Source organism: Triturus cristatus, chromosome 3_1 (assembly GCF_964204655.1).
Source record: "Triturus cristatus chromosome 3_1, aTriCri1.1, whole genome shotgun sequence".
NCBI lineage: Eukaryota > Metazoa > Chordata > Amphibia > Caudata > Salamandridae > Triturus > Triturus cristatus.
The window spans coordinates 918016336-918041710 of NC_140583.1; the positions used below are offsets into that span (position 1 = coordinate 918016336).

General features: G+C 44.6%; 1 protein-coding gene across 22 annotated transcripts in view; it reads left to right on the forward strand.

The window, feature by feature from the left end:
- Positions 1–25375, forward strand: part of BAZ2B (bromodomain adjacent to zinc finger domain 2B) — a 1481286-nt gene that overhangs the window by 850211 nt on the left and 605700 nt on the right. For 7 of the 22 annotated variants that reach the window (XM_085645472.1, XM_085645482.1, XM_085645471.1 and 4 more), the window contains 4 exons: positions 3167–3232; positions 10296–10340; positions 10601–10633; positions 11733–11798. The exons of 2 other annotated variants lie outside the window; for them this stretch is intronic. In XM_085645472.1, coding sequence (XP_085501598.1) covers positions 3167–3232; positions 10296–10340; positions 10601–10633; positions 11733–11798 — 210 coding nt within the window. The remainder of the gene's footprint in view (positions 1–3166; positions 3233–10295; positions 10341–10600; positions 10634–11732; positions 11799–25375) is intronic. 13 more of the 22 variants (XM_085645489.1, XM_085645480.1, XM_085645490.1 and 10 more) reach the window with 6 other exon arrangements.

Sequence of the window (25375 nt, forward strand, 5' to 3'; positions counted from 1 at the left end):
GCGGCCTCGCGATCCCACACGGATCCAGACCTCTCTACCCAGACGGCAGTCTCAGCACAATCGGCGGCCTCGCGATCCCATACGGATCCAGACCTCTCTGCCCATACGACAGTATCACAAGTGGCAGCCTCGCGATCCTATACGAATCCAGACCTCTCTACCTAGACGGCAGTCTCATGCGACAGTTCATCCTATGATCACCATAACATACAAAAAGGGAATCAATCTCACTATTCATCAGATCACACAAGGATTGCCAGTTCGAGTATAGCCTGTTCTTAGGTTCGAGGGGCTCCTCTTTCCCTTATTCAGTTACCACTTACCTGATCAGGGTTAACATCTGTTCATGTAGCCGCAGCTGACTAGAAGAATAGGCTACCCTCTCATACAAGAACACGCAGCACATGTTGGTTCACTACAAACTGGGTACTTTATTACTCATTACATACGTAATCACATAACATTACAATATAACACATAACCTGCAAAGAAAAGTGAAAGATTAAGTTGTACACTCTAATAAGAAAGGGTCGACATCACCTTAGTAGTATGTAGCCTGCACTCAGTGGTCATCTAGGTTCCCTTCTCGTCTGTGCCTCGGCTCGCCTGGAATCATCCTTCTCCGAGTCACTGGGACCTCTTCCTTATCGGCTACTCTCTCCTCTCCGGCTATTCTGCTAGGAGAGCATCTGTCTCTCAGTTCTTCTCCGCCTTCAAGATGGCGTCTGTCTTTCCCTGGAATAAGTAGTAGCTTTACTGCTAACGGCTAGATGCCGCCTACGGACTGAACATGTAACTGCCTCAGACTTTCACTAATATAGAGGTGCGTTTTCTCATGGAAAATTCCGGCCTGTAACCTGCCGCCCACCAAATTCTTGTACCTTCCCGTACCAAGGACACGTTCCCAGCCGGCCGGCCTGATGTAGTGTCTTCGGCATGAAGAAAAATACAATCCTTCGATAAGGGCCGGCCTGAACCGGTTCTCTCCAAGCGAATAACACCTCATAACTAAAACATTACATTTGACCTAGAAGCATCCCAAGCTGCCGGAGCAGAAAGAAAGATGGAGTCTCTCCCGTTTGAGGCCTACCAGGCCTGAATTCAGCACAGCTCCATGAAATACCCTCACTACAGGACAGGTTATCCCTAATACTAACGAATCTATCCCCTAGGCTATGTGTGCAAGCCCTGATCTATGGGGAAGAGCACAGGATCATGTCGAAGTGCCTAGTAAATAGGCTCCATTCACTACTCTAACCCTTAGACTTGAATGGTAAGAGACTGAAGTCACATTTAATCATCTTTTCCTCACAAGAAGGCCGGGAAAATCGAGCAGAACAGCGCCATGGTTCAGCGGTCCAAGAGAGACATGGGAGACTGTGCATGTTCTACACTCAGGCTGTGCATTACAGCTGGTGGAGAACATGCAAAGTGCGCATGACGGTTTGCCCGGCCCAAGATGGCTGGCCAAACCGTCATGCACCCTTAAAGTGCAGCTACCACTCCTCCTCCCTCTGGGTCCCGGGAGCCCAGCCCCGCCCTAACCTGGCTGCAGTGCAACTGCAAGCGCAGAACTAAAAAAGAAAAATAACGTTGTTATTGTCATTTTACTTTTTCCTCTGCACTGCTCTTAAAGCAATGGAGCGACACTCCCCCGCCTTAGCGGAGGAGCTGCTGCTGGCAAAGTGAGCAGATATCTGGCACAGGTTGTGGGATTGTAGGGTGGTAGCATTCTGCTGGAGAGAAGTGATCTCACGACTGCCTTTCTTCTTTGGGTTGGCAGCTAAACGAAAGGTTGACAGTGTGATTCCATCCCATGGAAAATAACTAGAACCCATTTTTTTTGTTAATAGGGTTACTTTCATCTGTTGCCAGGGCAAAAATGATATGTTTAACATTAATGAGAACGTGGGTGAACATATCAAAACAGGGCTTGCGAATGAGAACTTTCAACTAGTGCAGTGCCACAGGATCAAGATGTACTGTATGATGGTACTGTGACCTTCGAAAACAAGTTCCTGTTCAGAATCCATGCAGAGATGTTGAACAGTTAATGAGAAACTTTGAAGATGGTGTTTCAGATTTTAGTAAAGATTGGCAAAGGTAGATATTGGTGCCATTGTTGGATGACTGCACTGTCTCTTCTGACTTAGCCCTGAATGGAATAGATAGCACAATCCAAATACCCCTCTTGTTGTGCATGACTGGCACTTAGTGCATTTCACTGCATACTTGCTCTGCATAGAATGGGCCACACAATCCAGAAACGTTTCAGTCCATCCGCATGCTGATATGTTGCAAACTTGTGTCAATGATCATTGCAGTAGATTACGGATGTTGTTTTAGGTTTACTACTTGCAGCTAAGTACAATAGGATATGTTTAGTACCTTTTTAACGGTTTTTTCATTCTACCTTTGTTTCACCCACAAAATCTCTGTGATTGCAAGGACTGCTGCCACCCTAGTTTAGTCCTTATTTTTAATTGATTTTTGAGCTATAGATAATCCATTGTGAATATATGAGATACATGCATTCCAAGCTTACATCTTGTGTAGCACCTGAAATGTAAACGGCCAAAACCCTCAATCCTTTAAGTATCCAGTGATGCTATTGCCACTGCTGATGTTTGGTATGCTGCAATGCCGGCAACAAAATAACTTGTTGGCTGTACCTTTGCTGAAGTACTGTATAAACTGCAACCTGGTGAATTTTACCCACCTTTCTTCAATACAGTGATCAGAGGTGGTAATAGTCCATTTGTCTTATGATTCCATATATGCTTTATGCATTCTATGTGATAACCTTTCGTAATAAAATGCACTGCACTGCTTTCTATCCTGTACACCGTCAATGTACTATTTCTTCTTTTTTGTAAGTTTATAAATATTATTTGGTGTAGAGAAGACGTGCCTGTGAAAGCAGTATGTTAATTTTTCTTTTTCTCTTTTTTTTTTTTTTTAAAGAAAAACATTTCAGGTTTTGATATTGTAGCACTTCATCATGCTGGGGCAACTGAGGCACTTTTGAAAAAATCAGTTATTCTTTTCTGAAGTTCTGAATGTGTAATGTAACAATTTGAATATGAAGTTTTCTTTCAAGTCTGAGATTGTTTTCAGGTTGTAGTTGTGCTGTTGCATGACATTGAGACCTGTTTTGCATGCACAGGCTAAACAGAAAAAGAAGGAAGAAGCGGCAAATGCCAAATTAATGGAGGCCGAGAAACGAATAAAGGTTAGTTTAGAGAAACACCAGAGTTTTACATCTTTCCAAATGTCCTTTTTGCATGAAAACAAATTATATTTAATGATTTTATTTGATGTGCAAGTAATACTTGTATATTGAAAAATATGTCCAGGTTATTATTGATAATCTTATAAAGTCTTGATAAATGCTGGCCAAATCACTTTCATATACCAACACAATATTCTTATGTCTATTAAAAAAGATACTAATTTAGTTTTTTGAAATATTTGATTATTATTCTAATGTAGTAAGCAAAAGGCCAAACCTAACTTTGATCTACAAGAAAAACAATGATGTTTGCTAATGCAAATGTAAGATTAAAATCCCATTTAACAAGAGAATGATAAAAAAAGTTCACTGATTGAAAAAATGTGTGTATGTTTGACTGAAAGTGTGTGCGTGCAACTGTGCATATATATATATATATATATATATATATATATATATATATATATATATATATATATATTATAAATAATGTTCGAGGCATATGAGCTGCAGATTGTACACTTTTGCATAGATCGCCATCTAGTGTTGGGTTCGGATACTTGCACCTTGTTGTCTTGGAAGACGTCTTTTGTAGTCACGAGATAGGTGACTCCTCCCTTGTACGATAGTGCGCATGGGCATTGACTCTGTCTTCAGATTGTTTTTTTCTGCCATCAGGTTCGGATGTAATTTGCTGCTCTCCGGGTCGACGTCGTTGGATTCCCCTTCGACGCGCAAAAAACTCCCACCGCTCGACGATATTGTCTCGATCGCGAATCCCTCTCCACGTGCATCCGGTTTTGAAGACATTCTCGATTCCGGTCATTGATGTGGGCCGATCGGCGCCATCAACCAGCTTATGGAAAGGACTCCATTCAAGAAATGCAAGTGTGGGGCTAAATTCTCACGCACTGATCTCCACGAGGTCTGCAACCTTCGTCTCTCGCCAGAACACGAGAGTCAACACTGCCAGGCCTGTGACTCTTTCAGGTCCAAAAAGACTATACGTGATCGCCAGGCCCGACGACACGAAATGTCTAGGTCAACCGTTCCGGCGCCGGTGAACATCTTTGAGGCAGGCTCCGATGATCCAAACACAGGAGACGAACATGCCAACATCTCCGAAGCAGACGAATCGGAATCAGACGACCGGATGATTACTCCAGGTCAACGGAGCGTGAGCACTGACGTTGACGCCCCTGCCCCGAAAAAACAAAAGGCTCCGGTCACACCCTCACCTTCGGGTTCAGGTCAGCACCGATACAAGTCTTCAGAAGCCCCGCCTCCAGGCCCGGCTATGAAGCATTCAAAGCCTTCGGACAGCTCTGGATCGAGCCAGCCACAACATGATACCCACAAACCATCGTCAGCACTGAAGCATAAGCCTAAGGTCCCGCCCACAACAGAATCTTTGGGACTGAAACCCAAGGTAGACTCGTCGGCGCCGAAGCACAAACCTTCAGAACCCAAAATACAGGCTAAGCTGTCGGGGTTGAAAACTCCACCACGGCAAAAGGAGACAAAAACACCTCCTAAACATAAAGAGGACTAGTCAAAACACCACTTGGAGCCGAAGTCTTCGGCACCGAAAAAAGACAGTGGATCCAAATAACTTTTTCATCCAGCTCTACCAGATCTTAAACAAAGAACACTTCAAATTGACCCCATTTCTTGACAGGTCAATTCTATTCCACCTAACAAAAGGAAGTTGGATACCCTCCATGAAGAAAGACTCTTCCACCTCACCTATGAGGCCTTTCTCTCCACTTCCACAGCATTTAAACACTGTACCTTCTCCAGCACACTCTCCAGTGCCTGCTTTTTCACCACAAGGGGACGATGATGACATGGGAGATGATGATGACGACACATACATACATCAGTATCTAGGGGCCACAATAAACACTTTCAAAGCTCTGGCATACCCCAATCCAGCCAGAATAGCCGGTATACAAACCCTCATCAAAAGGTTTCCACCTCAACACTCCCTTCCAGCTCGAGTGTTTATGCAGCTAGCATGAATGATGGCTCTTGCATTTTCATTGTCCCTCACGCAACACTCCAGATGCACCCTTTACAAGAGTGCTTAGCACGTCAGTGAAACCAGGCTCAGGGTAAACTTACAGATCTAGTGTTGGTGTTCAGCCGCACACATCACGCTCTGCAGTGGTGGAACACACAAAACCTATCCAAAGGGCGGCCGTTACTAGAGCCAGTTCCACAGATAGTACTAACATCAGACGCATCCCTCACCGGCTGGGGAGCCCACCTCCTAAACCACAGTCGGGGCAGATGGACCACTCAACAAAAAGTGCTCCACATCAATCACCTAGAATTACTAGCAATATTCCTGGCGTTAAAATCATTCCAACCACATCTCCTCAACAAAACTGTCCTAGTCCGGACGGACAAAATAACCGCAATTTATTGCATACAAAAACAAGAATGAACACACTCTTTGCAGCTTTCTCAACTAGCGCAACACATATGGCGATGGGCCATCCCGCAAAACATATATCTCCTAGCAGAACATCTTCCAAGAGTACACAGTCAGATTGCTGATCTGCTCAGTTGTCAGACACAACAAATTTACGAATGGGAACTTCATCCACAGGTTCTTCAACAATTTTTCCAAATGTGGGGCCACCCAGACATAGATCTGTTCGCCACACACGAAAACACAAAACGCCCAACCTTCGCCGCCAGTTTTCCACATCCGTCATTCAAGGGCAATGCGATATGGATGTTCGAGGCATGTGGGCTGCTGAATTCATATCTGTGCATACAACTCTCTGCATTGGTGGAATCCACAAAACCTTTGCAAGGGCCGACCATTTCTAGAGCCTGTTCCACAAATAATACTGACGGCGGACGCGTCTCTCCAGGGATGGGGAGCTCATGTACTCAATTACACAGTGCAGGGACTATGGACGACACAGCAACAGAATATGCACATCAACCTTCTGGAACTGATGGCAATCTTCCTGGCAATGAAGGCATTCAAAGTATACTTGTGCAACAAAGTCGTGTTGATCCGGACGGACAACATGACTGCCATGTACTACATACAGGAGCAGGGAGGAACACACTCTCCACAGTTGTCTCATCTGGCTCAGAGCATGTGGAAGTGGGCCATTCAGAGGAACATGTTCCTCATGGCCTCCCGGGCAAGGACAACCAAATGGCGGATCTGCTCAGCAGACACAGCCACCAAATGCACGAGTGGGAGCTACATCCATCAGTACTCCAACCGTACTTCCAGCAGTGGGGTCATCCAGAGATAGACCTATTCGCCACAAGGGAAAACGCAAAATGCCAAAGCTTTGCCGCCAGGTTCCCGCATCCACAGTCGCAGGGCAATGCGATATGGATGAACTGGTCAGGCAGATTTGCGTACGCTTTTCCCCCAGCGCCATTAATACCGCTAGTGGCACGCAAACTAAGGCAACACTCAATGACACTCATCCTGGTTGCTCCAATGTGGGCACGCCAGCCATGGTACACCACGTTACTAGAACTTTCCGTGGTGCCGCCTCAAAGACTGCGGCTAACACCCAAACTTTTAACACAGAACCATGGCGAAATTCAGCACCAGATCCGCAACAGCTGAACCTGGTGATCTGGCTCCTGAAGTCTTAGAGTTTGGCTACCTGAACCTGCCTCCAGAATGTATGAATATCATCAAGGAGGCCAGGAGACCCACGACCAGAGCTTGCTATGCGGCTAAGTGGAAAAGATTTGTCATTTACTGTAAAAACAATGACATTAATCCGCTGGATGCATCCATTCAGAACATCATCTGTTACCTGTTACACTTATACCGATGCAATCTGGCATACAGCTCCATCCGTATACATCTAACCGCAATAGCAGCCTATCTTCAGAACAGGCAGCACCTCTCTTTATTCAGAGTGCCTGCCATCAAAGCCTTCTTAGAGGGACTCAAAAGAGTGATTCCTCCAACACACCCACCGGTGTGGAACCTGAATGTGGTCCTCACCAGATTGATGGGTCCACCTTTTGAACCTCTACATTCATGTGAGATTCAATTCCTTTCACCTGGAAAGTAGCTTTCTTAGTGGCAATCACTTCGTTGAGAAGAGTTAGTGAACTCCAGGCACTAACCATTCAAGAGCCATTCATACAGGTTCACGCAAACAGAGTTGTACTACGTACCAACCCCACATTCATGCCTAAAGTGATATCGCAGTTCCACATGAATCAGACTATTGAACTGCCTGTTTTCTTTCCAAATCCAGAAAATGTCGCCGAGAGAATGCTCCATACACTAGATGTAAAGAGGGCCCTCGTGTACTATATAGACAGGACACAGGATTTTAGGAAAACAAAACAACTGTTCGTTGCCTTTTCTCCACAACACAAGGGCAACGCCATTTCCAAAGCAGGGATAGCCAGATGGATCGTTAAATGTATTCAAATTTGCTATGAAAAAGCTAAACGCACATTAACGATTCCCCCAAGAGCCCACTCAACACGAAAGTTAGGGGCGTCCATGGCTTTCCTAGGGAACATTCCTTTAGAGGAAATATGTAGAGCAGCCACATGGTCCACTATACATACATTTACTAAACACTACTGTGTAGATGTACATTCAAAACCGCAGGCAGCTGTAGGACAGGCTGTTCTCAAGACCCTTTTTCAGACTGCTGCAGCTGACACGGGCAGCCGCCGCTAATGGAGGGACTGCTATATAATCTATGCACAGATATGAATTCAGCAGCCCACATGCCTCGAACCGAATATGCTACTTACCAGTATTCATCTGTTCTTGGCATGTAGGGCTGCTGACATTCATATCGCCCACCCTCCTCCCCGGCGCCTGTAGCGGCTGCAGCACTCAAAATTACTGTATAGCATGGTCATCACTTACTGTATCTACTCCATCACTGCCACAATGGCGAAAAACAATCTGAGAATGGAGAAGATGCCCATGCGCACTGTAGTCCAGGGAAGGAGCCACCTATCTCGTGATACTTCGAAGACTCTTCCAGGACAACAATATGCAATCATCCGGACCCAACACTAGGCGGCGATCTATGCACAGATATGAATGTCAGCAGCCCTACATGCCAAGTAAGTAGCATATTCGGAACTGGTCAGGCAGATTTGCGTACGCTTTTCCGCCACTCCCACTCATTCTGCTAGTAATACGCAAGCTCCAGCAACAGTTTCTCAAAATGATCCTCGTTGCTCCCACATGGGCACGGCAACCGTGGTTCACCACACTTCTCGAACTCTCAGTGGTTCCACACCAAAAACTGCGTCTCTCCCCGAAACTACTATCGCAGAACCATGGAGACATAAGACACCCTGATCAGGTCAACTGAATCTCGCAATCTGTCTCCTGAAGTCCTAGAGTTTGGTTACCTTAACCTTCCACCGGACTGTATGAACATTATTAAAGAAGCTAGACGCCCTACCACTAGAGCCTGTTACGCAGCAAAATGGAAAAGATTCGTTATTTACTGCTATAAAATTGACCCACTGGATGATTCTTGTTGCATTTACAAACATGTAATCTAGCATATTCAGCCATAAGATTACATCTAGCAGCTCTTGCCGCTTACTTACAGAACAGACACTTGTTCCTGTTTAGAGTACCTGCAATTAAAGCTTTTATGGAAGGCCTTAAAAGAGTAATTCCTCCCAGAGTACCACCCTCTCCGGTATGGAACTTAAATATTGTCCTTACTAGGCTCATGGGTCCACCATTTGAACCTCTGCACAAATGTGAATTGCAGTTCCTTACATGGAAAGTAGCTTTCCCAGTGGCAATCACCTCTCTCAGGAGAGTAAGTGAGATCCAGGCTTTAACCATACAAGAACCATTCTTACAAATACATTGTAACAAGGTGGTTCTTAGAACAAACCCAAAATTCCTTCCCAAAGTAATCTCTGCTTTTCATCTTAACCAATCAGTAGAGTTACCAGTGTTTTTCCAAAACCCAGATTCGGTAGCAGGAAGAGCTCTTCACACACTTGACGTCAAAAGAGCCCTTCTTTATTATATTGACACGACTAAAACCTTTAGAAAGACAAAACAGCTGTTTGTAGCTTTCCCACCACCTCATAAAGGAAACCCCATCTCCAAAGCTGGGATTGATAGGTGGATAGTCAAATGCATTCAAATATGCTACCAAAAGGCTAAACGCTCATTAACAATTCCCCCTAGAGCGCATTCAACACGCAAACTAGGGGCCTCCATGGCATTCTTTGGTAACATTCCCTTAGATGACATCTGTAAGGCAGCAACATGGTCTACAACACACACCTTCACTAAACACTATTGTGTTGATGTGCAGGCAAAGCAACAGGCTTCTGTAGGCCAGGCTGTTCTTAAGACACTTTTTCAAACTACTGCAACCGATCCAGGTGACCACTGCTAGGGGAGACACTGCTATACGGTCTATCCAAAAGTGTACAATCTGCAGCTCATATGCCTCGAACGGAAAATGGTACTTACCAGTATGCATCTGTTCTTGGCATGTAGAGCTGCAGAGTTGTACACGCCCACCCTGCCTCCCCGGGACCTGTATCTGTTTTAGTTTTTTCTTAAATAGATTCACTTACATGGGCATCTCTTATATTTCTTACTAACTCCATCATTTCCCTTTATGGCGAAAAATGAAGATGGAGTCGATGCCCATGCGCACTATCGTACAAGGGAGGAGTCACCTATCTTGTGACTACAAAAGACATCTTCCAAAATAACAACAAGGTGCAAGCATGCGAGCCCAACACTAGATGGCGATCTATGCAAAAGTGTACAACTGCAGCTCTACATGCCAAGAACAGATGCATACTGGTAAGTAGCATTTTCCATATATGATTTGTTGGTCAGTCTAGTAATTGGACAGTTTACAATAAATCTGTACGGAGGATCACATGGGCCATTTTTTTACTCATCATAGAGACTGAATTCTCATCATTGCACATCGAAAAAGCAGTATGCCTTGAGGCACATTATACGGTTGAATTAATTGTAGCTTATGCGTGGTTATCTTGTGTTGTTTTACAGTGTCTTTTTTTCCTTGTACCATAGGAGAAAGAACTAAGAAGGCAACAGGCAATCATTCTGAAACACCAGGTATGTACATATGCTTGAAGGGAAAATCTTATTTTCTTATCGGTCTATCATTCTTAAAATGTTATGAAAAATAATGTAATGGTAAATTCTCCAAGTTGTTTTTTATCATTGAAGTAGACCAAGTATTTGCTTTCATTTTAAATGGTATTGTCATGCTTTGGTAATTGGGTAATTTTGGGGAGTGGTGGGAATTTCTTGATGAAAATGGTTTTATGACTGTGATTTCTTTTTCATAATGATGTGCCAACTCTTTCTGCCAGGAGTTGGAGAGACATAGACTAGATATGGTATGGGTATGTTTATTTTTGTTCATCTAACACCGCATCGTGATTTGGTTGTGATATGGTTGTCATAGCAATGCATAAAATGTAGCATTGGCTGCTGTCATATTACATTTTGCTGCATGGCTTCACAGCACAGTGCATTGCACACATCTGCTGTCTGTCGTTAAAAATGTAGCTTGTCTCAATATTTTCTCACTGTAACAGCAATCCACATTTAAGGCTGTGTTGACTAAAACGCCAAAACACGCATTGTTGTTTTGAAACATTCTTTTTGTCATGTTTGCGAAATATACATATTGCATTGTATATTGGGTTCGGTTCTGAGAAATCTAGTTCATATACTTGTGATCCAATGACTATCAGTTAAATATCACTTCAGTACCTGATTTCGAATGAGGTATTTTGGGTCCCAAAACTTGAATACTTAAATGAAGTTAAAGAACGTTGTTTTGTTTGCTTCCCCTGCTTCACTTAATGTACATTTAACAGTGCTGTTGATGGTGCAACTTTTGTGGCTTTATACATTGCATCAAGGGACGGTCACAACTGGATTATAAATTCTATATTAGCTAAGGTTGGATATGAACCATCATTAATTTTCACTTATCCATTTTTAAAACAACTGGCTTGTTTTTGGATTTGTAATATACTTTGCTTAGTTACAATATGTTCTAGTGCCCAAATAAACAAGCTCAAAATGTGAAAAATGGAAGTACAATATATAATTCTTTAAAATTGTAATACCAGCTACTTAATAATCAGGGCCCTATTTAGCAGGCAGCAGGTTATAATGGACATAAAGCCATTGACCTCTTCTGGCCAACCATTATGCTTTGTGTTCTGCCAGCTTATAAAAGAGCATCATTTTGTTATTGACCATGAGTACATTTTGTAGGCTTGTTGTACACTGCCTTCATGTTCATTGCTTTACCGTTATGCTTTTGATTGTCTTGTACATGCTTTCTAAACTTCAACTAAAACGTGCGCAAACTTGGCCATCATTGTCTTTAATATTTACTTAGCCATTGTCTGTCCGTTCTAAACCTGTTGACATTATAATTAAGCCACATTTGTGTTGTTCTGCTCTAATTATATGTGCTCTCAATAGGAACGAGAGAGGAGGAGGCAGCATGTGATGCTTATGAAAGCCATGGAAGCACGTAAAAAAACTGAAGTTAGTAAGCGATTTGTGAAAAAATATAATTTTCCATGTTTTATTCTTCAAATGTCTATCCTGAAACTGTGTGCATCGGGGGTTCTTCTGTATATGTACTTTTAGAAGAATTCCGAACTTTGAATACATTCAAGCAATTAGACCATTGTTCAAATGCTTCAGTTTAAGTATGCATCTAAAGCATGGGTATCCAACGTAGGTCCAGGGGAGGAGATCCAAATGAGATTTTCAGGACATCCACTCAAAATAAAGGTATGCAGAATGAATTAACTTACATAGTAAAGGTTGTTCTGAAATTCTGGCATGGATCCTTAGCTCCTGGACCTAAAATGCAGATCTTTGATCTATAGTCTTAGAGCTATGGTTATAGTGAATAATAATAAAATAATAATGATTTCCTTAGCCTCCCTCACCAATCCCTCTTTGTCAACGAAAAAGGGAATGGGTGCCAGCAAGAGGGCTAAATGAGTTGAAGGTAACAAGATCAATCCTGATAGCAGCCTGATAGCACCAAACTCAGGCATTCATCCAACTAGGATTGATAAACTAGACCTGGGTTTTTTAACCAGTGGTCCATGGACCCCTGTGGTTCCACAATGCCTACTCAGGAGGTCCGCGACTGTTTAGAAAATTAAATGTGAACAGATTACTGAAGTAAAGTGGAAAAATGAAAATTGAAAATGTTCTATAAATGTGAAGGAATTTGGAATTGGAGGATCAAAATTAAGTTTATATCCTCAAATTAATTTGTGGGAGCAGTGCAAGGTGGGTGACATCAATTGAAATTAGAAAAGCTCCAACCTTTCCGTTGAAATTACATTTTGATTTTTTCAGATTTGTTTGTGAAGTAAATAAAATATTTAATAATTTGTGTATTTGTTTGAAGCATGGTTGTGCCTTTATTTTTGTGTATTTATTTTCTTTTCAAATCATCAAAATCGCTCAGGCTAGTGTCCCTAGCTTCCAGTAATGACTCAGTGTGAGTCCCTGGATTCCAATAATGATTCAGTAGGGGTCACCTGACTCCAGTAATTATTAAGTGGGGGTCCACAGAAGTCAAAATGCTAAGAATCACTGAACAGTTTTTCTTCCAAAGATCCCAGTAATGATTTCCTTACTCTCCCCACCCATCCCTTATGACAGCGAAAAAGTGAATGGGTGCCAGTAAGAGGGCTAAATGAGTTAAGTATTTACTGTACGTATCTGTTGACTTGAATATCAGAGGATCAATCCTGATAGCAGTCTGATGGCACCAAACTCAGCCATTCATCTTATCAAAATTGTTAAATTAGACTATTGAATTGAATTGGATTGCTTTAATGCCACATACTTAGTGTTGCAAAGCTACTGTACTGCAGTTAAATAAAAATGCTTGTACCTTTAGATTCCTCACCTTTTGGTTATCCCAAGGCACAGAGTAGATCCAGAAACGTTCTTAATAGCTGTTCCATGCAGTAAAGGGCACTAGCAAATGTTTTCTGTAGTGGAAACCATGTAATTATACTATTACAGTAGCGTAAACCTCCCATTCGACGGCCTGACCTCGGGACCTTTTTTTTGCACTTTTCACCCAGATCTGGATCTTGGTCTGACAGAAGTGATAGTCATGAAGTTAGAATCGACCCATCTGCTTGTCGGTACCCCGGAACGTACACATACAAAAGGACCCCCCCCCCCCCAATGTTAAATATAAATTATAATTAAGAAAAATTTATTTCTATTCAAAAAGATTGTAAACTACGCAAATCGTAGAAATGAAAAAGTTATAGTCATAACTTAGTTTTGGTGTTTTGTATTGAATTTGTGTTTTTAAAAAATAAAAATTGATTTCTAATTATGTAATGTTGTTTAGTTTGTTATTAATTATTTGCTATGTAGTACAGTGGGGTAGAGTGAATTGGGGTGAACTAGCATACAGTAGTGGCATAGAGAGCTGTACAGTAGAATATTGTTCAGTGAAGTGGGGTAGAGTGGAGTGAGGTAGAGTACAGTGGCGTACAGTAGAGTGGCTTAGAGTAGTGAAGAGTGAAGTTGGGTAGAGTGCAGTGGCGTAGAGTGGACTAGAGTAGAGTGGTGTAGATTAGAGTGGCATAGAGTAGAGGTTTGTAGAGTGATGTACAGTAGAGTGAAGTGGGTTATAGTGAAGTAGGGTATAACGAAGTAGGGTAGAGGGGTAAAGTACAATAGGGTTCGGTGGCATACAGTGGAGTGGCGTACAGTGAAGTGCGGGAGAGTAGAAGGGGGTAGAGTGGTGAAGGGTGAAGTGGGATACAGTGAAGTACACAGGGAGGATACAGTATGGTGCAGTGGTGGAGATTAGAGTTCAGTTTCATACAGTGGAGTAAAGTGGTTTGGAGTAGAGTAGCATAAAGAGGCATAGAATAGAGTGAAGTAAAGTAGCATAGAACAGAGTGGAGCACAGTGGCGTAGAGTAGAGTGGGGTCCAGCAGTAAGAGGAAATGTCAGAATCCACCCAGGTTTCGGAGGAGGCTGCAAAAGATCTCCAGTGGTGGATGCTTGACCGCAATTGGACCAGCGGCAGTCCACTCTCCCTACCACATCCCGAGCTGGAGTTAGTAAATGACACATCACTGTCTGTTTAGAGACGGTCATCTGGAGGTCAGAGAACTCTGGTCAGGCTGTTGTCAAGGATGTCTTTGCTAAAGACATCCTTTACTACAGCCTGATGCGGTTTAGCCCATTAAGTAGCCATTGTAAGCCTTCCTACCTTCCATCAAGGAAAGGCTGGTTTAGATCTACACGGGCACCAGCACTGCCATGTGACATTGCTGCAAGCAGGGCAGAGTGGGGTCCTGTGCTCTGCCCTTGAGCCACTGCACCTCTGGACCCGGATGAATTTTCGGGGCATCTCTCTGATCTTGCACCAACTGGCGATATCTTTAAATTCCAGAGCAGATAAAAAAAGCCATCTATGCCTTGCTGATTGGCAGTTACAGAAGGTAGCACAGGACATCCTCCAGCAATGGGGAGTACCCTGGCTCTTTCTTTTTGCCACGCTCAAACAGGTGCAGAGTCATATCATTTGCATACTGGAGTTTCCAAGAAGGTACTCTCCTAGGAGATTTGTTCCAGCTAGAGTGGAACATGGGACTGCTGTATGCCTTTCCGCCACTGCTTCTCCTGCTCCGAATTCGGTTGAAGATCATAAACATCCGTCACTCATATTGGGCCAGGAGAGAGTGGTACCCAAAACATTTTGGCATGAGCATCTGTCCTCTGATCAGGCTGCAGCTTTGGGAGGATCTCCTGTTGCAGCAACATGTCAGGGTCCTGCACCTGAAGTTGCGCAGTCTATACCTCATTGCATGGAAATTGAGAAGCAACAGTTAATTACGTTGATCTTACTTTTAAAGTAGTGGATGTCATAGTTCCTACCAGGCATCCCTCTATAAAGTCTGCTTGCACCAGTTGGTGGGAGAAGTTTGTGGCATGGTGTGGCAACCGTAATGCAGATCTGTTATAGGGCAAATTGTCAGATATCTTGTTGTTTGCTTTATCATTGGACCAGCAAGGACTTGTATTGGGCACCATTAAAGGCTTTTTGTCTACCCTTCTAGCCTTTTTGCATATGCCAGACTAGCAGTTTTTTTTGTGTGATGAGTTATAAAAGGTTTGACATAAATTGTCCCCACCCCCCGACCCTATGTGATGCCACAGTGCGATCTCAATTTCGTCCTCACTTTACTCATGTGCATTCTCTTTGAGCTGATGCACATTTGCCCACTATGTCTCTTGACTCTGAAGGCTGTATTCCTTGTCACAATAATCCCCGCTAGTAACATGAGTGAGCTCCAAGCTGTCTCAGTGTAGCTGGCTTACACTGGCTTTTTCCCATACAAACTGGTTTAAAGGTCTAGGGCAGCCATTTGCCGAAGGTACTCTCCCCTTTTCACGTTGGTTATTCCATCACCCTTCCTTAACTACAGTTTATGGTGGTGACTGAGGTGTCACTACTTGGTTCAGGATGTCATTTAGAGGGAGGTGGAGATCAGAGGTCTCCAGTGTAAACCTGACTCCATATCAACTTTCTAAAGTTACGAGCCATTTCCAAAAGGAGGCTGGTGGAGGCTCTCACAGAAAACACCACTGCCATATGGTACTGCAACAAGCAGAGTGGAGTGGGTCTTGAGCCATGTGCCAGCAGGCCCTGCGCTTTTAGAGTTGGTTGGAGCATCTGGGCATCTTTCTGATCGGGCCACCTGGCAGGTTCCTTGAATATCACAGTGTAGGAGCTCAGCAGATGGCATCTGGCACACCCTGATTGGCGACTGCATCCATAGGTGGCGCGGTGCACCTTTGGGAGTAGATAATACTCTGGCTAGTTTCTTTCAGCACTGTCAAGAATGTGCAATTTCAATAGTTTTGGCATTGGCGGTTAGCAAGCGTCTGCTACTAAATACGTTTCAGCTCAAATGGAACTTTGGACTCCTGTACATCCTTCCGCCTCTACTCCTCCTGTCCCGGATTCTGAGAAAGATCAAGAACCACAAAAACATTCTAGTGGCTCTAGATTGGCCATGGGAGTGTTGTATCCAAAGCTTCTGGGCATGTGCTCCTGTCCTCTGATCAGGCTGCCACATTAGCATGATTCCCTGTCTCAGCAACAGGAAGGGTCATCCATCTAAATCTACACAATCTACTTCTCAATGCCTGGAGAACGAGCAGTGACAGTTGACTGTATTTGATTTGCTGCACGAAACGTGGATTTCATCCTTGCTGCTTAATACCCTTCCATAAATTCCACTTATGCTAGACACTCTGCCAGGTTTGAGGGTTGGTGTGGTATTGGCTAGATTGACCCTTTACTAGCTAAGCTGTCAGATATTCTTTTTTTTTTTTACTTTTTTTTAATTTCTTTATTTACATTTTTGCAATAAGATCAAATATACATCTATGCAAATTGGAAACTTTAGGGTGAACCCTGGGTCAGAACATTAACAAACCAAGAAAGTCTGCAACACAATAGTGATACCCTGTCTCCTTATGATAGTTGTGTAGCGGGGATGCGCAAGGGCCTTCGGAAAAGGAGAAGAGGTATAGGAGGAGAATAAATGGGACGGAGAGTGTGTGAAGGAATAGGTAAGAGACATCCAGGCATACTTTGCGATCTCTTAGCTAGCCCATGTCTGATCAGTCAGCAGAGCATTGTTGAAGAATTGTTGGTGGAGGGGATGGGGCGGGGCACCCAGTAATGCTGGATGGTTGTACCCTACATTCACCATTCGGCCAAAATATTCCTGCTTTTTCCCCAAAGCACACACTGCACTCACTGAGTTGTCGCAAAACCTTCCACCCGCACCTCCAGAGCGGGGAACTGACTGCATCCTCGTTTAAACGACTAATCATTCATTTGCTGCCACATCTACGGACTAAGGAGCAGACTTCGGTGAGCTTCAGGCAGAAGCACCCTCCATTGCCTCATTGTCCTGTCCCAGCATGTCTATCAGTCCACCCCAGTTTTCTCAAGCCCTTTCTGCATTCTCATCTATACTGACCCTCCTGAGCCAACACTCGCTTGTGCGCTTTTTATCAGTAAAACTGCATGTGTGAGCAAACTTAGTGGCCATTTCATTTGAAATCATGCTGTCTGTAATGACAGTGCGCTACCAGACCATGCTTTAGTAATATATTAGCGAAAGTGTTCTCCAAAAAGCACCACCACATGCATACTACATTCTTATCACTGTCTTGTGTAACATACTTTCTGCACTTGTTCTTTGGGTGCGATGCTGGGAATTTTCACAATCCCTATAACTTCAGTGATGTAACATTGATGGCTAGTACCCCCACTATGAAAACTGTTCCAGCACCACTGATGACTTCCCAAGTAATGTCCTAATTTTTGTTATTTTTATTATTATTTTATTTATTCTGGTCAGCATAAGACAATTATATGGTACCACAATATCAGCGGACTATCGCAGTAGTCAACCATAGAGTACATCTTTCACATAATTCAGTGTTCTGTATGGTATACATCTTGGCAACGCACCACAGAAATACAATAGGGCAGCACTACACCTGCTGTCATTAATCCAAATTGTCAACCATGTATCCTACAGTGTATCTCAACAATATCACTCCATTAGTCCCATTAACACTATAGATCCCAAGCTATCCCATCCAAATCTGCCCTTGTAACATGCTGACAGTTTTCAATCTGTGTCTTGTATAGAGCTACGGTATTGAAAAAAAGGGTGCCCAGAAATATTTAGGTCTGGAGGTCTGAGGCAGTTCTTCTGCATATGCCTCCAGTGTCTCTTTGCGGTATGTTAAATCTGTTATCCAGTCCTTTAGTCGTGGAGTGCGCTTGCTACCCCATCGCATTGCAATGCGACGCTTGGCCAGCAGTAATGCCACTGCTAGGAATTTCCGCTTTCTAGCCAATTTTATTCTGTGTGTTTCCAGCAGGCAAGTTAGTGGGTTATGAGGTATAGTTTCCGTTCGCATATGTGTAAGAGCGTTGGTTATGTTAGACCAGTATGGCTGGAGCTGTGTGCATGCCCATGCCATGTGCAAAGAATCCGCACCGGGAGCGCCACATCTAGGGCACGTATCGTCTGGTCGTAGGCCATATTTGTGGAGTTTTGCAGGTGTATAGTATATTTGATGTATGAATTTAAAATTGAATTATACGCAAATTGGAGTGAGTAACCTCAACAAAGTACAACTATAATCCCAATCCTCTAAAGCCCCAGGGTTACCCACTGCCTCCTCCCATCTTTGAAGTGACCTATTTGGGGTTTACCATTGTTCTGCCTGAGCAGCAGCGTAGAGCCTCGCCACCAGATGCTGCCGCGTTAGCGCAGTCAGTAAGATTTACAGAGCATTAAGTGATGGTTCTTCTGGAAAAGAGGGATACAATTCCCTAACCGCCATTCGCAATCTCAGGTATGCAAAGATCTTTAAAGGCGTGCAGTGCGCGCTAAGTGACGGATAATCTCGGGTTATGAATTGGCCATGTAGAAACAGAGCGCCCATAGTGGTTAGTCCCATATCTCCAAGTAGGGATAACATTTTTTTCTCCTGTGCCACCGATATTTGTGAATGGTGCGAGATGGGCAGTGCTGGTGCGTATGCAGGAAGTTTCTGCGCTCTCTGTGCCAGTGTATGCCATGCTTGCGATGTGCAATGTACAGGGTGTATCACCTCCTTTCGGGAGTTCCTCCGTGGGTCAGAGACGAAAGTGATCAAGGGGGTCGGTAGTACACTGTCATGTTCTACTGCTATGTGCGGTATGTGACCGTGTGGGTGTAACCAATAGGGAGCATGTTGTACCTGCACGCAGTAAAAGTATAATTGTAAATCTGGTGCTCCAAAGCCCCCCGGATGGTATGGTTTAGTCAGGATTTCCCAGCCCACTCTCGCCTGTTTCCCCGCCCATGTCAGTCTTAGCAAGGCTGTACGTAGCTGCGCAAATACTGTTCGTGTGAGCCAGATCGGTATATTCATATACAGATATAAAAACCGTGGCAGTACCACCATTTTTTGTATAGCAATCCTGTCCGCCATTGAAAGTGGTGGTTTAATCCATCGTTCTATCTGGGCTCTTATTTTGAGGATGCTCTACCGTAGATCTCCAGTATAACCACCTCTGGGTCCCGGTGGATCCATATACCCAGATATTTCACCGGCTCAGACTGCCATTGCAGAGGGTAATCTAGAGTCGGATGCTGCGTAGTGGGTGTTGGCGGTATGGCTACTGACTTGTCCCAGTTGATGCTAAGGCCTGAGTAGCGTTCAAACCTAATATAGTCTCGTATTAATGGATTCAAGTTACGGTCTGGGTGTCCCGTATAAAGGACCATGTTGTCCCCATATAACTATATGGCAACCGGACGTAGCTGAAATTGTAAGGCTGATTCTACGTGATTTTGTCTAATTGTACATGCAAAGGGTTCCAAAGCTATTGTGAAAAGATGCGGGGACAGCGGGCAACCCTGTCTTGTTCCTCGGCATATCATAATCGGGGTGGATGTTTAGCCGTTAACTCTAATACGCGCACTGGGCTCAGTGTACAGTAGCGCTATCCAACTCAGAAATGGCTCAGGGAAACCCATCCTGCGCAGCGCTGTGAACATAAAGGGCCACTCAACAGCGTCAAAGGCCTTTGCAATGTCCAACAAGGCACTGCAGCTGGCAGATCCGGGTGCAAGTGATGGTACATTGTGAATATGGTTCGCATGTTTTGTGTGGTGGATCTGGAGGGGACAAAGCCGGCTTGATCAGGCAATATCAAATTGCGTAGCAGAGGTTGTATACGTAACTCAACGATTTTAGCTAAGATTTTCGCGTCTGTTTATCAGGGATAATGGCCGGTAAGATTCACACCGCACTGGATCCTTATATGGCTTAAGGAGTGTAATTAAAAGCGCCTACCGTAGGGAGCCCGGTAATTGGCTATTTTCATACGCTTCCTCATACATCTGTGCCAGATGCGGGAGCAACAGGTCTCTTAAGCTGTCAGATATTCTTTTGTTTGGTTTGTCTTTAGCCCACCAAGGCCTTGCTGTGAGCACTATTAAAGGTTTTCTGCCCTTCCAGGCTTTATATGCTTTCCAAAACAACTGTTCTTTTGTAAATCACTTCTTGAGAAGAGATTTATCAAAGATTTGACACACCTGTTCCTCCCAAATCATTTGAGGCCACATTGGACTTTAACTTTGTCTTTACGTATTTCTTGTGCCCTTTGAGCAGATGCAGTTGCTCATTGTGTCTCCTAACTTTAAAGGCCATCTTCCTCGTTGTGATTATGTCAGTTCTGCATGTGGGTGAACTCCAGTCAATTTCAGTGCAACTGCCACCTCCTTTTTAGGTCTCGTGCCTAGCGTTGCAGTGCATAGCACTGCTCGGGCAGCGCGAGACCTCTTGAAAGGGCTTCAGAAAACTACCCACATGCTCATGCGTGTGGGTTTGCTTTTCCCGTCTGTAATTGGCTTTCGCTTTCGCTCCGCCCACTCCCACCGGTGGCCAGCACGCGCAGCAGCGCGCGTGCTGGCCACCGGTGGGAATGGGTGTGCCTTTGCCCCCGCTCCTCTGCGGTGCGCGCGCACCACTGGTTTTTTGTTGACAGTAGCGATCGCGACGTGATCGCCTAAAGTGACGCTTATTCTCTTTACTATTGATATAATCGCAGCACCTGCGCTTTACTTTTAATGTTATAAGTAAAGCGCGGGTGCCGTGATGATACCAAAAGTAAAGAAATAGATTTTTAAATCTATTTATTTACTTTTGCTATAATCGCGGCACCCGCGCTTTACTTTTCACATTAAAAGTAAAGCGTCGGTTCCGCGATGCTTTGATTTGATTAGACAGTAGTGGCCCTTTAATTTGAAGCTTATATCTACACTCGTGTGTTCGTATCGCAGATCACAAGCTGGCCGACCCCTTGACCATCAAGAGTTTTTACTAACCAGCTGAATGCTGCTCATGGCATCGACCTTAGGAAGATGATGGGCTGAGTCTGCCCTGCTACAGACTGAGCTTGTGAGTGACCTGCATGTTACACACAGTTCTCTCCAGCTGGTGCTTAACCCACTGAGCGATCTCACCAGCTGCTCCAGGCTTTGGAAGCACAAAAGAAATGTCCGTCCTTAGTTTTCTATAGAAAAAATTGTGCTTTATAGACATTATTGATAACGATCCACAGCTTTGAAAACAAAACACAGATTTTCTGTGCACTGCAAGGAAACCTAATCTCCGGTGGCCGGCTGCTGCAGTGAATAGTGTTTGTTATTAAGGTGCTGACTAGCAACCGCCCTCTTCCACTACGGCGCTGCCCCCTGCACACCTGGCATGGTGTTCCTAGGGCAAGGGACTTTGGGGGCGGAGGGAGGACATTCTCCCCAAGAAAGAGAACTGCTTTAAGTGCGTAGAGGCTGCCAGGGGAATAGGAGCGGAGCACACCCTGTCCGAAGCCTCTTTTCTGATTTGATTTAAGTCACAATGCAGAAGCAGCTGTACCTGCTCGTGATACACACCCAGTGCTGTGCTGGGGGAAAGAAATGGCAGATTCCACCCGGTGACATCCCTGGGTTTGAGGAAGGTAGGGTATCATTTCCGTTATCGGTTTAATTCCTGATTATAACGGGGCATACAGTTAGGAATGTCGGACTTGAAAATGGGAACATTTTCTGAAACAAACGAGTAGGCATGCCACAAAGCGCTATGTAAATGTTGTAATACAAATGGAAGCGCCAATAGGTGTGACTTTAGTGTGGTACCGTTTGTAAACACCAGCCTTCACAAACGCAGTTTAAATGTGTTCTATGCACGAATTTGGATTACAGTTTTAAAGCTAGTCCCGTGGCCTCTGCCAATGCTGGGAAGAAAGAAGGGAAGGAAAAAATGTTTTCTGTATGTAAAAAACTGAATGTGATAGTGTGATGACTGAGTGTACTATTCAGATGTGAAATAGTCCAGCGCACACTCCAGCAAAAGCACTCCCAGTAAGAAGGATTAATAGACCAACCAGCGAGTAGCATGAGGTGAGCATCTACCCTAGGTTTTATCTATCGGTGCGTTCTGTTTACTTTGGGCTTTTCCTCCCTGTCGCTATTCCTATCCCACATCTCTTCCTCTACATCCCCCTATATTCCTCTTCCACTCTCTCCCATCATCTTGCTCCCTCCCTTGCTCGCTATTTATCTGTCCACTCTTTAAATAGGAAATTAACATTCCGGTTGAAAACAAGCATTTGCAATGCAATAGATCTCGCATTACTGAAAATTAGAGCTATTGGTGTTGCATTATTATTTGCAACGCCAAGAGCTCGAACGTTTACTAATGCGAGACCTATTGCATTGCAAATGCTTGTTCCCAAATGGCGTTGAGAACTCGGGCGGCATTCTTTCCAAAAGTAATGACCCCCTTTCACGTTGGGCAATCCATCACCTTTTATGCGCCCTGAACGCCGGGGCACGTCCGTTGTGGGGGAGCGTCCAGGCAACAAGGGGGTCACCTGGGCGCTCCCCACCTCTTTATCCCCCCAGTGGCCCGCCCCCCCTCCCCTCCGACCCGGATGTCGATTAACGACATCCGGGTCGCGTAAGCAGCCAATCGGTGGTAGGGCGCGCCCCAGTGGACACGCCCCCACCACCGAGAAGTTCGGGGGAGGTCGCCGCACTGCCATGCAGGCGTGGGGGCCCAGAGCCCCCCTTTCCATTCTTTGCTCCCCCTCACTGCCCGAAAGAGGAGGAGAGTCAACATGAAGCTGCACCACTTAATGGCGCACAATAGCATTGCTGGCAAACAGCTTTCAGGACCCAGTCTCGCGCCTGGTGAGTATTCTAAGGTGAGAAATCTGCAGTTAGAGTATCCCCCAGAAAAAGTGCTACCAAAGGTTAGTAACTTGTTCACTTGGACTATTCTTGGCATATGTGCTAGCCAACTATAGAATGACCTTGCACCATTTATCAGCCTCGTTCAGGGAAGAATGGCAGACTCAAGGCGAAAATATGTATACTTGGTAGAAACAGAGAGAATATGCATCCACCTCAAATTTTAAACAACTTAGAAAAGCAACTCCTCATCTGTTTCTGTAGTAGGTGCACATCACATCATTGCAACTGGGTTAAAGGTAATTGAGAATGGTTGCTCAGTAAGAAATTTCAAACGTTATGGAGCATGGCAAATTCAAAACCTCAGTAGATATGCGAAATGCATGTTTTTTTTTTTTTAATATTCAAGTTTTATTGGTTTTGAACACGTGAAACAAATCAGCAAATACACGGAAATCATTAAGATTAGTACATTCTCATAGTCAATGCAACCCCCAATCACAAACACCAAAAGACATACACAGGCAAGATATGAAGGCAGGTTACTCAAAACCCTCGACATTACCCAACCACTTTCCCCACACTCTACAATACTTTTTGCTGCACCCCTTGACCATGTACAGGGTTTTCTCCTGGGTCGCACACCAATCCACCCCTTTACGCCACCTCCCCAGATCAGGTGGATCGGGACTTCTCCAAGCCGCCGCTATGTCCCACTTGGCCACGATCATGGCTGTTTTAAAAAATAACTTTTCACTTCCGGACCCATCCAGCCCATCTGTGATTCCCAGCAGAGAGTGACCTGGGTCATGAGGAACCTCCCAACCCAATATCTCTGCACGCTCTGACTCAAGAGACCCCCAGAATTGCTCCAACAAGGGGCACGACCAAACCATATGGAAAAAGTCAGCCGGGGTGTGGGCACATCTCGCACATGACACATCTGGGCACAAGCCCGCTTGCAAAAGGTGCAGGGGAGTGAGATACGCTGCCTGCAGGTAGTAAAGCTGAATCAATGTGAGTTTGGAAGAGACAGTGACTGTCCTGGCGGCCCTGAGAGCATTGCGCGAACCACTTTATCGAGGGGGCCCACCCATTCCACCCATTGTTCCCTCAACTTATCTAAGGAGGCGGGTGTGTTGTTAACTAAAGTGCGGTAAATACAGGAGATCTCCCCCCCCCCCCCCCTTACCCAAGTCCCCCATCATTGTCTGGGCCTCAGTGGGGCTGTATTCGGGGAGCCTTGTGTCATCCGGGATGTGTGTGTGGAGGGCATGTCTCATCTGCAAATATTTATAAAACTGGGACGAGTGTAGGGAGTAGCGATTTTGAGCTCCTGGAAGGTGAGTAGATGGCCTTTAGCCCATACATCCCCAAGTTGTGAGATGCCAATACGATCCCAAGTTTTAAATCCTTGTAGTCCGCTAACCTCCCGGAGCCAGGTCCCGTCCAAATGGGTGTATATTGGGTCAGTTTATGCGTCCATCCGGTTTGACGCAACGAAGCCGGCCAGGCCAGTAACACAGATTGCGTCACCTCGGGCAATCGAGATGGGATGGGCCCCCGTACATCATGGCCTGCATGTTAGTTAAACCTAGTTCACTCAACTCCAGCCTATAGGCCGGGTCAGAGCAGCCCCCATTGAACCAATCGTGGACCACCAGGAGACGTACGGCCAGGAAATAAAGGTATAAGTGCATCATCCCCATACCCCCATCAAAGGAGGGAATCCGACATGTAGACAGAGCCAGGCGCGCCCTCCCACCGCTCCAGAGAAACCGGGTAGTTAAGCTGTCCAGTTCCCGGAACCAAATCCTGGGAAAGCAAAAGGGGGTATTTTGGAGGACATAAAGAAATCTGGGGAGGAGAAATGCACGTTTTTACATCCCTTTTCCACCCAAACCATCTACCATTCCTCCCGTTTGAAATGAATGCCAAATACTACAAGTTAATAGTGGTATATTTTGTTCTCAATTTCACCACAATAGCCTTCACTAAATGTACTCTGCTAGTGTTCAGATACATCTACCTTTAACTTTCCGATCGCCTCCAGAAACTATCCACTTAAACTGAAAAATGTTGAATCTCACTCCTTTGAGGCAAGGAAGAACCATTTCAAAGGGAGTTTATCCATTTGAAGATGGAGCAAAAATATTAATAACCTGGCTGTAGGCATCCAATTGAATGCAAAATGCACCATCAGACAGTGCAGTTGTAAAATGCTAGCCCTGGTAGGTAGCGGAAAAAAATTGACTGGCCTCGTCTTTCAGACTGAAG